Consider the following 12,989-nt stretch of genomic DNA (forward strand, 5'->3'; position numbering starts at 1 on the left):
CGCCTCTTGCAGCCCTGGGCAGGTTCCTGGGAGCTGCCAGCCTGGTCCCGGGAAGGGGCAGAGGGCTGGGTGGCATTGGGTGGCTGGCTCGTGCCGTGCCAGTTGCAGGGTCTGCTGGCTGGGTGCTGGCAGGATTGCACCTGGCACGGGCACCATAGCCAGACCGTGCCCCTTTAGGGGCTCCGGGGCCAGGAGGGGGGCAGACGAGTTTCCCTGGTGGTGCCCAGAGTGGCCACCAGGGCAAGCTGGGAAGGGCTAGCCTCCCACTAGTTCGAATTAAGTGGCTACACAGCCCTTAATTCAAACTACTTAATTCGAACTAGGCGTTAGTCCTCGTAGAATGAGGTTTACCTAGTTCAAATTAAGCGCTCCGCTAGTTCAAATTAAGTTCGAACTAGCGGTTTGCCTGTGTAGCACCTATCAAAGTTAATTCGAACTAACGGCTGTTAGTTCGAATAAACTTTGTAGTGTAGACATACCCTGTGTCACTAATGTAGAAGATCTTGCACTTATTCATTATATTATCAATCATTGGCATTTATAGATGGTAGGAACCATACCAAGTCAGTACTTTGAATACTTGAGAAAATTTTTCTTATAATTAAGGGGAGTGCCGAGTTCTTTTGAAAGTGGCTTAGCTTATAACTTGACACAGTGATGCCCAAATACCAGGGGTGGCCAGACTTGTTGACTCTGAGCTGAATACAATAATCTTCAAAACCTCAAGATCTGGGCATGCCTGTCAGGGCTCCGTGGTTCAGCTCTGAAGGGCTGTCTGCTGGAGATTGGGGCTACTGCACAGGGCTGAAGCGTCAAGCAGCACCTCTCTCCTGCAGGGTAGAAGCCCCAAGTCTCTTCCCCCTCAGCAGTCTGGTAGGCAGAAAATGGGGGACATAGTGTGCTCTGTAAGTTGCATTTTAACTGTAAAAGAGCCACATGTGGTTCACAAGCTGCTGTCTGGCCACTCTTGTCATATACAGAATATTGTTTGACTACTTTTGTACTGCCAGTGCTGTTGAAAACTCAGACCAATGCCTTTGAATGTACTTTACCCCATGCAGTAATCTCAAATTCCTATTAGACTTTGCCACCATCTTGCTTAAGAAAATCTTAGCCCACCAGAACACCAAATTTGGGATGAATCCTGGTCACATGTAAACTGAGATTCATTGCTCATATGCTAATATGAAGCTCCATGTGGAAGTTTCTGACTCCATTGAAAAAGGATGGGTTCTTAAATAAAGGATGGGAAAGGTGTGACTTTGGATGCATGCATGGTGAAATGTATAGAGGCAAATCTAAGGGTTTCCCCTAGGTACTTACAAAAGAAGGGAATGTACAGTAAAATTTGTATTTCCACAGCTGATCTTAAACGTGATCAACAAGGCTGAAACACTGCAAATCAAACCAGGCTTTACCTCCAAGTATATTTTTTTGTCTAAGATCTTTCCAGAGACTAAAATTTTCAAAATCTTTAATAACTGGAGAAAGGAAGAAGGAAAAGACCAGACTGACATGTTGCTACAGCTGCAGCAGCTGTTGTGCCTTCAGATCATGTTATAGGTTTATATTATTTGTCTGGACTGATTATGTTGCTCTTTTTGCTCTGGTCTCCAATTTAAGCACTGAATTCTTCAGAGCTAAAAGTTCTTTTCTCTTTGAATGAGCATATTGTAGATCAGGCCTATGTGTCTGGGAAGTTTCTCTAATACTGGATTGTTTACCTTCGTAAGTTAAGGAAATCAAATACCATTATTTTACTCTTGTGCTGTTTTCTCTTTGCCTGTTAATTTATATGCTCTTCAGTTCATACAGAAAGAGTGGTAGCAAAATGTTAATGACAATCTCTGCATTATTAAGGTGGAATAATGTTACTCATGAGGAATATGTGACAGCCAGGTGTGCCACTTTTTTGATACAAAGGGGCATAAAGTTGCGATAAGGTTTTGCATTAGAGTGAGCATAGGGGAAGCATATATTGCTTTTTGGTACCCAAAAGAGGTGGAAGTGAATGTTTTATATAATGTAATAGTAGATTACTTGAATGTGTTAATGAATTCTGAAGATTTCCCTTATCTTCTTCCTTCCATATGTTTATAGTTTTAGGTAAGTGGTGTTTGCTTTGTTAACTTAGTTTTGTTTGTGATATTATAGATGGATGGGATTTCCAAAAAGACTAAGGGCAATTTTTTGAAATTTGTAATTAGGATTTTGTGACTAAATCACCTGGGCTTCTTTGAAAAATCCACCATATATGGCAAGTATTTTGAAAAGAGGATACTCTTAAATCCATACTCAGATCCTTAAATAAATGGCCTGATTTTCAAAGGTATTAGGCAACCAGCAGCTCCTATTGATATTAATGAGAACTGCTGAGAGCTCAGCACTTTTGAAAAATCAGATAATTTCTTCAGACACCTAAATATGGATTTAGAAGTCTAACTTTAGGAATGAATTTTTTAAAATCTCGGCTATATATATATCTATATATAGACATATGTTACTGAACATGGGACTTGTAAAAGCATCACATAGAGCCAGGCAAGGCAGGTAGGTGTCATGGAAGTTTCCTCTGCAGAGTACTTTCTCAGTCTTTAACTGCAGTACCCCTCCTAGAGTTACTATTGGCCCTTTTCTGAGGAATCATCGTGAATTTTGTGATGGCTTTGTCAAAAGGAGAAACGTCCTCTCTGACCTAGTTTGGGGGTTTAAATATAATTTTTTTGTGTACTAAGATTATCCTTAATCTTGCTGGATGCATTGTGAAAAAGATTTGTAGTAAATGAACAAAATTCTGCAGTTTGGCAAATAGATACAGAAACATCATTCAGTTGTGCAAACTATTAAATTGTACACCAATAAATAAGCACACTGCAGACCACCCAGTTCAGTATCATTCAGATTATTTATTTTCTTAATGTGGACAACCTTTAACTTTGATGGTATAATTAATTTTTTTCTTTTAAATTTCTTAGAGCCCTTGGCTGAGAATTCTCACACTAATCTTGGTACTTGTGGGGAACAAAGGAAGGGAGATTTTCTAGAATGTGGTAAATGTGCTTTACAATTCTTGAACGAATATTTACACATTGACTTTACATTGAAGTCTGTAAGAAGTCTTTTCTATGAAGTAGTGGGAGGGTAGGGAAGGAGAAGAATTGAATGACCACAGATTTAGGCCCATTTGATTCATGTGAGATTTCCAATATAGTCCCACAGAGCTCGTGAGGCATACAAATTTGCCATAATTTCTCTGGAACAGTGCTATGTCCAGTAGTATTTCTGTATGAGATGAAACCTGGAACTGAGGAATGCATCTCTTCTGTTTCTTTAATTTCACTAAACTGCAAATAATTTAAATTATTAAATTCAAATATCAAGACATTTAGTTATTGTTCATATCGCTCATCTGTTAACCTTCTAATAATACATCACATTTTTTTAAATAAAAAAAAAACAAGAAAAAAACTTTAGAGGCTATATAATACACAGTCTCATTGGCTCCATTTCCGTGGGTAGGCTGTTACAATATGACCATATTTCCCAGAATTTCTTTGGAGCAATGGAGTAGAATTGTCCATTGGCAACTTTCACACTCAGCAATCCAGACACTTAAACAATATTTTAAAAATTGCCTTGTGATTTTTAACTTGTGTATGAGTGCATGTTAAAAAATAACACCGCTTTTTTGACTTTCAGGGTTTTCTTTTCTTTTGTGTGTGTTTGTGTGAAATATCACATGATTTGGGGGGGGGGGAGTAAAGAACTCTTGATATATAAAATTCCTCACAAGTAGAAGAAACACTGACCTTGATTTCTCCTAGTTGTAATTAGTTTTTTCATTCATTTCATGTAGTTTTGCTGTATATTTTGAAGCTTTGAAGAAAGGGCTAAAGGTCAGACTAGAAATCATAGAATAGTTCTGTACCAACAGTTCCTTTAACAGTGAAGCAGAGCAGAAGTGTGTAAATAGTATATGCTGTGCATCATATGCATTTTTATACATGATGTAGGTGTGTATATATCGCATGTGTTTGTGTGCCAGTATGGTGGATACATGTTCCTTCTGTACAGCTGTGAGGAAGGCTTTACTGAAATTCTCCTGTTTGTAGCCTTTAGATTGGAGCTAAAGGCTTTTAGTTTTCTCCTATGGGAAAAACAAAACAAAACAAAAACCCTGCAAGCCAGGCCTATCTTCCATTCAACAGCTCTGCATCTTCCTGGCATCAAAATGTTTTTTAGGACAGCTGGATGAAGTATTATTTTTACATAGACTATGGTAGCTCTGCTATTTTAGGAAAATAAAATGAAAAAACAGAATGAGCCAGCAGTGATTGTGGTGAAAACATTTCCACAAAGTTACACCTCATCCTTTTTTTTTTTTTTTTTGGAGGCTTTGCACCTTCCAAAACACGTATTTTTGGAAAAAAAAAAATGTATGTGGTGAGGAGAAGAGGGATGGGGGGCTGTGAACATTATTCAGTTTTCCCCCTTCCTCTCCTTGGGCTTCCAAGTTCTGCCCCACTGTTTCCACCACAAATGGAGGTGGTCAACCTCTTTTGTGTCACCTCAGGAAAATAGATTGAGGCCCATGGATTTTTAGCAGAGGCCGATATATTTGAGATTGTTCTGAATGATGACATCTGTCACCGCATCAAAGACAAACTGGATATTACTGGTGTCAGTGGCACAGGTGAAGTGTGAGTAAATCTCCTTGGTCTCCTTGTTGCGATTCAAGTCCTCAAATTGACGTTGGATGTAGACTGCTGCCTCCTCATAAGTGTTTTGGCCTTTGTACTCAGGAAAGCAGACTGTTAGTGGGATGCGCCGGATTTTTTCTGCCAATAGATCTTTCTTATTCAGAAAGAGAATGAGGGAAGTGTTGATAAACCAGTTGTTGTTGCAAATGGAGTCAAAGAGACGCAGACTCTCTGCCATTCGACTCTGCAATGAAGGAAACAACAATGTTACCAACAGTATTTAAACACAATTATACAAAATTCCTATAAATACATAATCACAGTTATTGGTGAGCAAATTCCCTTTTGTTTAGAATGTTCTTATCTGCTTTTCATGCCAGCTATCTTGCTGACTGTACATCTAATATAAGCATGAATTTTCAGGAACCTTAATTCACTTCTTTTGACATATTGCAGCTCACCATGGATTACAGCTTCATTTAGTTTGATTATTTGTTTTAATCATAGGTAACTGTAAGGCAAAGTTTGAGCCTGATGTTTTTAAGAATGGCTGCTGTAGTTCTTCAAATTTTTCCACAATCAGGCTAGCATTACAAACGTGTTTGTTTGGCTGCAATGACCAACACGCATATAATTTTATAAAAATAGAAGAGTAAGTTTATACCCAGTATAGATTAATGGAATTCACATCTTTCTCATTTAGCAGCCAAAGAAATAATAGCTTACTGCTTAAAGATTAATTACATGAGTCTAAAGAAATTTGGAACCTGTTTCTAGACAAATTTGAATAATAAATGTTGAGATGGCTCAAAGAATGCCAGCCCTCCATTCCACCTAACCTTTTTTCCTCCTTTCCCCTGCTGCATTCTTTCCTTCCTCTTCCTATTAATGTATCTCTTCACTATTTTATTACAGTTATCCCCATCCTAGCATATTATATCAACGTAGTATTGTCTGGTCTTGAAGCTTTAACATGTTGTATATACAAATTAAGTATTTTAATTCATTTCTGAATTGATTCCTTTTGCTCTTATATTTCCTTTCCCCTTGTATAATAGTGACTTTGGATGTCTGTGTGTGCGTGCACATGTGTATGTATATAAAATATATTTTCCTCCAGAGAGCCAAATTCTAGTCACAGACAGAAGGGGCAAGTAAAAATGAAGACACAATTTGATTAACTAGTTAACTGATTAAAAGGAGTAAATGTATGTTTGTGTGGGGGCTTTTTAACCGGCTCCTTGTACATACCGGGAGCCTGTGTGCAACCATGAAGTTTAATCAATGAGCCCAGGCTGATGGGTTGACTGTATATACAGTTTCACTTTTACATCCCTAATCATAACTGGCTCTTATTGCCTTTAAAAAGCTCTTCCTGTCATGTTTATCATCATAAAGCTCAATCTCCTTGGCCTTTTCTCACCACGACTTATTTTTGATGTCATGGATTTTCCTTTGGGCTTCAGCCTTAAGTTACTTGTTTTGCTGTTTCTTCTGTTGGTGTAAGATGCAGTTTTGCCATGTGCATTGAACTTTTCTTTTCTGGTTGAGCAGTTCCCCTGAATCTCAGCATCATTTCCATCAAATCAGTCTTGGTGATGTCATACAATATAGACAATGGACTCAGCACATGCCAAGAGAATGGCAGTCTTTAAACTCTTCCTGCAATTTTCATGGTCATCATCAGCTGTAGGGATAGCAGTGAACCTCTCTTGATGACTTTTCTGAAATTTCTCCTGACTCACTATATCTTCAAGGGACTTGATGCTGAATTTCTTCATTTTTCCACATTATCATTGCTGTGAAAAATAACGGTTGTCTACAATGGGGCCATCATAGACAATCTAAATTAAGTAAAAATATTTCTTTTAAGTAGATTGGTTAAACTGTACTAAACTTCTGTTTGAAAAACCATCATTCAGAATTAAGGTGGCCTTAATTTGATTTAGCTTCATTTACTTTGGAATACATGGATTTAATTAATCCACATGGGGCTGTGCCCCTGAAGATAATGGCAGTTGGAGCTTTCTGTGGTGCCAATAACTATTGGAAGGCTAACTGCCACAAAGGACCTTCTCCTTTTCAAAGTACAATTTTTTGGGCAGAGAAGGAAATTGTTGCAGCTGCTGTTGACGCTTCAACTAAATATTGTCCAAAAAGGAGACAAATAAATCTCTTGATTATGTATATTTAGACTAAAGGATATTCCTATCTAACACATTGTAGATTAGGTACTAATTCCCATAAAAAGTTCTATTTGGACTCCAGGATCAAAACTTTAGTCAGCTCTTTTGCTCTTAAACTTTCAGTGTTTTTAATTAAAAATTAAAAGCCTTCAGTGTCCAGTCAGCATGTGTGTACCACTGCCACACTTTATGGAGACACACCATTAACTTTCACATAGTGAGATTCTCAATGAAAAAATGTTGTCTAAAACGGTTTGCTGTGATTTCAAAATCACAAGATCAGACAAGAATTTATAAAATATTTGAATTGTACATTTTGGTTCTTTTTATATATGTTGATGAATATTAAGTCAAACTTCACAAGATCTCAATTTGTTTTAATCTAGATAAGAGAAAGTGCTTTATGTTGAGCCTTGAAAACATTGCAAGCCCTAGTCTATGGTAGGGCATTATTTCAAAATAACCCCCATCAGGTTGAATTTATAAGCAGAGTGTTCACACTATCGTCCTTATTATTTCAAAATAACAGGCCACTTATTTCAAAATCTGTACTCCTGCTTTTCTGAGGGATAATGCTAATTTTGAAATAGTCCTGTATTTTGTTTCAGCTACACCAGACTAACATGGCTACATTTCTGTCATTATTTCAAAGTAGTGTTAGTCTGGATGCTCTGGTGTTGCTATTTTGAAATAACTATTTGCCAGAGTAATTCAAACTAATTACTCCCCAGTGTTTTCTGGGGCTCTAAGTCGTCGTAGCGCGTCCAGATTAACAAAACCTGCCTCATACTAATTTCAAGGCTTCCTCATAGTGAGGACACACCATTTTGATTTTGTAAAATCTGGAATTAAAGTCAAATTTAGTTATTTTGAAATAATTTCCTAATGTAGACATGCCCCAAGAATCCTAAGTATATTTAGTATCTTATTAGACTTATAACTGCCATGAAATGATCCAGAAAGTGTGGACAATGCCACAATAATGCACTATTTCTGAAAAACTGGAAAGGTGTTATTAACCTTTAGAACAGTTCACTGTGTACGTACGCATGACCTGCATAAAGTAAACTGAAGTCAATAACTCCCAGTAAGAATTCTATTTATTTATGCAGCTATGTTTTTCTACTCAAATCTTATGTCCAATTTATGACTAAACCTTTTGTCAGGATGTGGTTAAGAAACTGTTTGTCTGCAAAGAAGGAAAGAAGATACCATACTTATACTATACTATGATATGCAGTGGCAAAAAGATATATATGGAAAACCTTGAAACCAATGAAAATAAATAGATCGGTAAAAAACACTGTATTAAAAGAATGCTACATTTGCAAAGCGAAGTACTAAAAAATTACAAAATGCCCAAGTAAAGGTTGCATCTGGATTCTAATTATTTCTATATTACAGTTGAAATGCCTTGAAAATGAGAGAGTTCTGTTCCCATTAACCCATAAAACTACTTTTGAGATCACAGAATATGCTTTGAATGTTTACAATTTCAGGCTTGCCTCAGTTGTAGTGCTTTTATTGAGATGTGAGTTGGTTGCAGCTGATGAGGAATGTTTTATACAGGAGATTGCAGCTGGAAATTAAATGATAAAGAGATAAAAAATACACAGGAAGAAAGATTGAAAAATAGTCTCTTATGACTTCCCCCCCCTTTTAATCTAAGAAAAATGGTTATGGAAAGTAAAAGAAATGAAAAACAAGTGGCAACAAAACAGACACAAAAAAGAAGCCAGAACCCCGCCCCCCCGAAATAAAGAGCATTGATGAAGGATGAAGAAACTGAAAAGAAGGGGGTGAGGAAGGAGTGACAAATGTAAAAAAAAAAAAAAAAAAAATCAGAAAAGGACATGGGGAAAATGTTAGAAACATTATAGTTTAACATTTTATAATACAGTCAAATAGAACCAATTAGATTTAGAGGCATACTGTATTTCCATGTGGTTTCAAGATAAAAAGAAAATATTCTATGAGCCATTTGAAAGCAGAATTTATTTTTTATCTTCTTATGTTTTTGAAATGAAGAAAAAAGCCATCAGCAACACTAAAATATCATACATTTTTATATAATCTTTCTCCATCATGTGCTGGAGTCATTTGGGTATTTACACACAAACATTCCCGCTTGACTTATTGAACAGGATCAAAGAACACCTAAATACATACTTATGCAAGTGCCTGTTGTCAAGATCTAGTGTGGGTGTGTAAATACAAGCTGCTAATTTGATGCAATCTTGCATACAAGGTGGGCTACTTTATTTCTTGAACATTTACAACATGGATAGAGAGAATTAAAACAGGCTTTAAACCCTTAATGATATTCATAATACAAATATATCATATGTGGAGCTGGCATAAAATGCTCCCTGTCTGACACTAACCTACATTGAACACAAAAGATTACATGCTTAAACATCTTCAGAGGGGTAGCCTAGTTAGTCTGTAAAAACAACAAATAGTCTAGTAGCATTTTAAAGACTATGGGTATGTCCGCGCTACAGCATTATTTCAAAATATCTAATTTTGAAATAGTCATTTCGAAATACCTCGTCTACACACAAAATGCATTTCAAAATAGTGTTTTGCTATTTCGAAATAGTGCATCCACACTGATCGGACTCTGAATCACATTTAATGCCGGCGGCAACTGGTTCCGGCAGGGCATCAGGTCAGGAGTTAGCCTCAGGCAGCAGTTACACAAGATATCTGAGGCCTGTGCTTAAAGGGACCCCCCCATGACACCTGGTTCTCAGGTTTCCCTGCTTGCTCGCTGTCACATTATTGGATTGTGAGGGGAGCAGCCAGGTCACTGCTGCACCCATGGTGGGGTGTTTGCCCCAAAAGTGGTAAAAAGGGGGCCATGTGAGGGGTCAAACAAAAGCTTACTTTCTTCTGATTCTGTATTTGCTCTTCATATATCTGTATATTGTCTGTGTGTGTAGTTAGAATCTATAATCTGTATGGAGACTGGAAGTCTCTTTGAATGTGGTTGAGCATTGGGCAGAGCCCGGCCTAATTAGCGAGGCCCTGTGGGACAATAGCACTCAATGGGCCAAGGACCCACCTCGGGAATGGTGACCGACACCTAAGGGCTACTAGCAGGGAACACAGTGATAGGCCGCTGGCCAAGTGACCTGCCGCAGCCAAGAAGAGACCAGGAAGGATGTATAAAGATGCCATGTGGCTGACTCCATCTTGGTACTCAGCTCAGCACTTCATCCCAGAGGCAGCAGTGCAGGGATCGAAGGGCTTGAAAGAACTGTGGACCCATCCTGATCTAGGATGCGCAACAAGGACTTTTAAGCCAGCAGCTGTAACATCTCTGCTAGAGCCTGCATCGAGAACTGGGAGATTCGGTGCATGTAATGTATGATGCAGTAACAATCTCTTTGGTGTGCCCCACTGGGGGCTTGTGCCTCATTCCTCCCTCACGTCCTTCCACTTATCCCTCCTTTACCCCCCTTCCTGATGTACAATAAAGATACATGTGTTGAAGAAAACAAACTCTCTTTATTGAATAAAACTGGAGGGAGGAGGGAATGAAGGCGGGAGAGGGGAGGCGAGAGGGTGGGAGAGGAGAGGGGTAAACCTGGGAGGAGGGAGCTAGAAAGGGGAGGCAAGAGGAGGAAGGGGGAGAAAAAGCTCAGGGTTGGGGATCTTGCCAGCCCACCTGTCTCCCAGCACTGCAGGTGCGGGGGCCTCGGTGTCCCCGGGGGGGGAGGGGGAGGGAAGTGGGAAGAGGAGCGGTAGCTGGGGAGGCAGCAGGATCTAGAGTGGCAGGAGGCACCAATCTGTGCACCAGGGTCTGCAGGTGCTCACAGATTGCATGGCCCTGGGCAAGCAGCTCCCGGCAGCTCTCCCGCTGGAGCTGCAAGTCTTCATGCACCCAGTAGTCCAGAGTGCAGTGCAGGCCTCAAAGTATCCCCAGGTGCTGCCGCTGGTACTCCTCCTGGTTAAGAGTCAGTCTGCTGAGTGCCCAGGTGTGGCAGGATGTCCGGGGTGGGTTGGTGCTCCCTGCACTCGCAGCTGCTGCAGCTGTGGAGAAACAAGAGAAGTGGTCAGTTCTCCCAGGGGACACAGTGGGTGAAGCCCAGCCCCGCTCTGCAAGGTGAGGACAGCAGGTCTCCGCACCATCGGAGCCTATGTGCTTGCACACAGGCCATGTTCAGCATGTCCTGCTATCCTTGGGAGTGGGAGCTGGCCCAGGACTGCACCCATGCCCCTGTGCTGTATATAGTGTGGAAGTGGGAGGGAGAGATGTGCCCTGTCTCTGTGTAGAGGGGGCTTCTGGAGGGAGGGCATTGTGCAGTGTCCCACCCTGGGGTCAGGAGCATGTCATGTGCCTTCATACATACACGCGAGTGAGTAACAGACCAAGGCCCCTGTGTGGCAGCCAGCTGGGGCCACGTACCCAGGGGTGGCACAGCACATGCACAGGTTGCTGCGTGATCCGTGGTCAGCAAGGGCCACACACATGGTCCCTGGTCTCCCTCTTCCTCTCCCCCTCCCCCTTCCCCCCACATAAGGGGACAGTGATGGCACTCACATGTCGTTACCTCCCCGGCCTCGGAAGACACCGGCAACAGGCCTGCTGGGACATGTCAGGGATCCTGGGTGCGCAGCATGCTCCCTCCTGTGGCTCCTGGCCCTCTTTTTTCTCCTCTTCTGTTTTCTGGTCAGGGCCTTCTTTCCCAAGGTCGATGACCACATGAGGGGCACAGACTATCCTGCTCCGCAGGATGCGGTCCAGGGCATCAAAATAGGGGCAGAGGACTGGGTTTGCCCCTGGTTGGGTCTGGGTCTGCCCTCTGTGGCGTTGGCATAGGCCTGTTGCAGCTCCTTTATTTTCATGCGAACCTGCTCCTGGGTTTGCATGTAGCCTTTGGTGGGAGGCTGTCAGCAATCTGCCTCTACACGGTTGCATTCCTCCGTTTAGTGCAGAGATCGTGGATATTGGAGGCATTCCCCCAAACCTGAATTAGGTCCATGATCTCCACACTGGACCAGGAAGACGCCTGCCTTTTCCGGCTCCTGGCAGGCTCCTGGGAGCTGGCAGACTGGTCCTGGGGAGCAGTGGAGGGCTGACTGGCACTGGCTGCTTGGCTCATGCTGGGGCCACTGGGTCAGGTGCAGCGACTGCTGGCTCTGGGCTGGCAGGTGTGGAGCTGGCACAGGCACTGTGGGCAGAGTCTGCCCCTTTAAGGGTTCTGGGGAGCTAAGGAGAGGGAGGAGGAATTTTCCTGGTTGGGGCCAGAGTGGCCAGCGGGGCCCCATATTTCGAATAAGCATTTACACAGCACTTATTTTGAAATAGCAATTTCAAAAATGGTGCTATTCCTCGTAGAATGAGGTTTAACAATTTCGAAATAAGCCCTTCACTATTTTCAGGGCTTGACAAATAATGCAATCTACACGCCTGTGACGAGTAGATTGCAACCTGGAAGAGCCGGGTTCGGGCGATCTGCGCATGCGCAGAACAATCTGCGCATGCGCAGAGTGCTGGACAGCATGGCTGGCAAGCGGGGCTCACTGCGGTTCAGTGAGCACTGGCTATTTTGATTTAATTTTGAAATATCGGTTTGGCTGTGTAGAAGCTGGTAAAGTTATTTTGAAATAACAGCTGTATAGACATACCCTCCCAAAACATGTAGATGGTAACATGAGCTTTTGTGGGCACAACCCACTTTTTCATATTACTATCCTAATCCTCAAATCAAATGGATTTTTTCCATCTTTATGCTCTCCTAACCAGTTGGAGCCCTTGGAGCAATTTAGGATCATAAAAAACTCCGTCCTAAATGTTACTATTTTTAATATAATATTTTCAGTAATATTGATGTTATGGGACCACTGTTTTAGAAAAAAATTCCTAGTCTGATTGGTGGCTATGCTGTGTTACATCCATGCACATCCTTTAGCCTATAGGGCTCCTAAACCAATAAATAAGTCTCATATATGTTTCTGAACCACGGCAAAAGTAGTTATCAAACTGTGCTGGTGCACTTTCAACATATTTTGGCAAAGTAACATGGATATTTCTGAGAATTAGTTAATCTCTTAGATTGGGGTGACCAGCCTAAACCTGAGAAGGAGCCAGAAT

General features: G+C 41.2%; 2 protein-coding genes across 4 annotated transcripts in view; one reads left to right on the forward strand and one right to left on the reverse strand.

Annotated features, from left to right (window-relative positions):
* The window catches only part of LOC106732182 (radial spoke head 14 homolog), a 212,435-nt gene that overhangs the window by 29,697 nt on the left and 169,749 nt on the right, over positions 1-12,989 (forward strand). The window lies entirely within an intron of this gene.
* The window catches only part of GNAZ (G protein subunit alpha z), a 151,238-nt gene continuing 142,666 nt past the window's right edge, over positions 4,418-12,989 (reverse strand). For both annotated transcript variants that reach the window (XM_075898003.1, XM_075898004.1), the window contains one exon: positions 4,418-4,944. In XM_075898003.1, coding sequence (XP_075754118.1) covers positions 4,600-4,944 — 345 coding nt within the window. In that variant the 3' untranslated portion in view covers positions 4,418-4,599. The remainder of the gene's footprint in view (positions 4,945-12,989) is intronic.

The sequence above is a fragment of the Pelodiscus sinensis genome, chromosome 15 (assembly GCF_049634645.1).
Source record: "Pelodiscus sinensis isolate JC-2024 chromosome 15, ASM4963464v1, whole genome shotgun sequence".
NCBI classification, from domain to species: Eukaryota; Metazoa; Chordata; order Testudines; family Trionychidae; genus Pelodiscus; species Pelodiscus sinensis.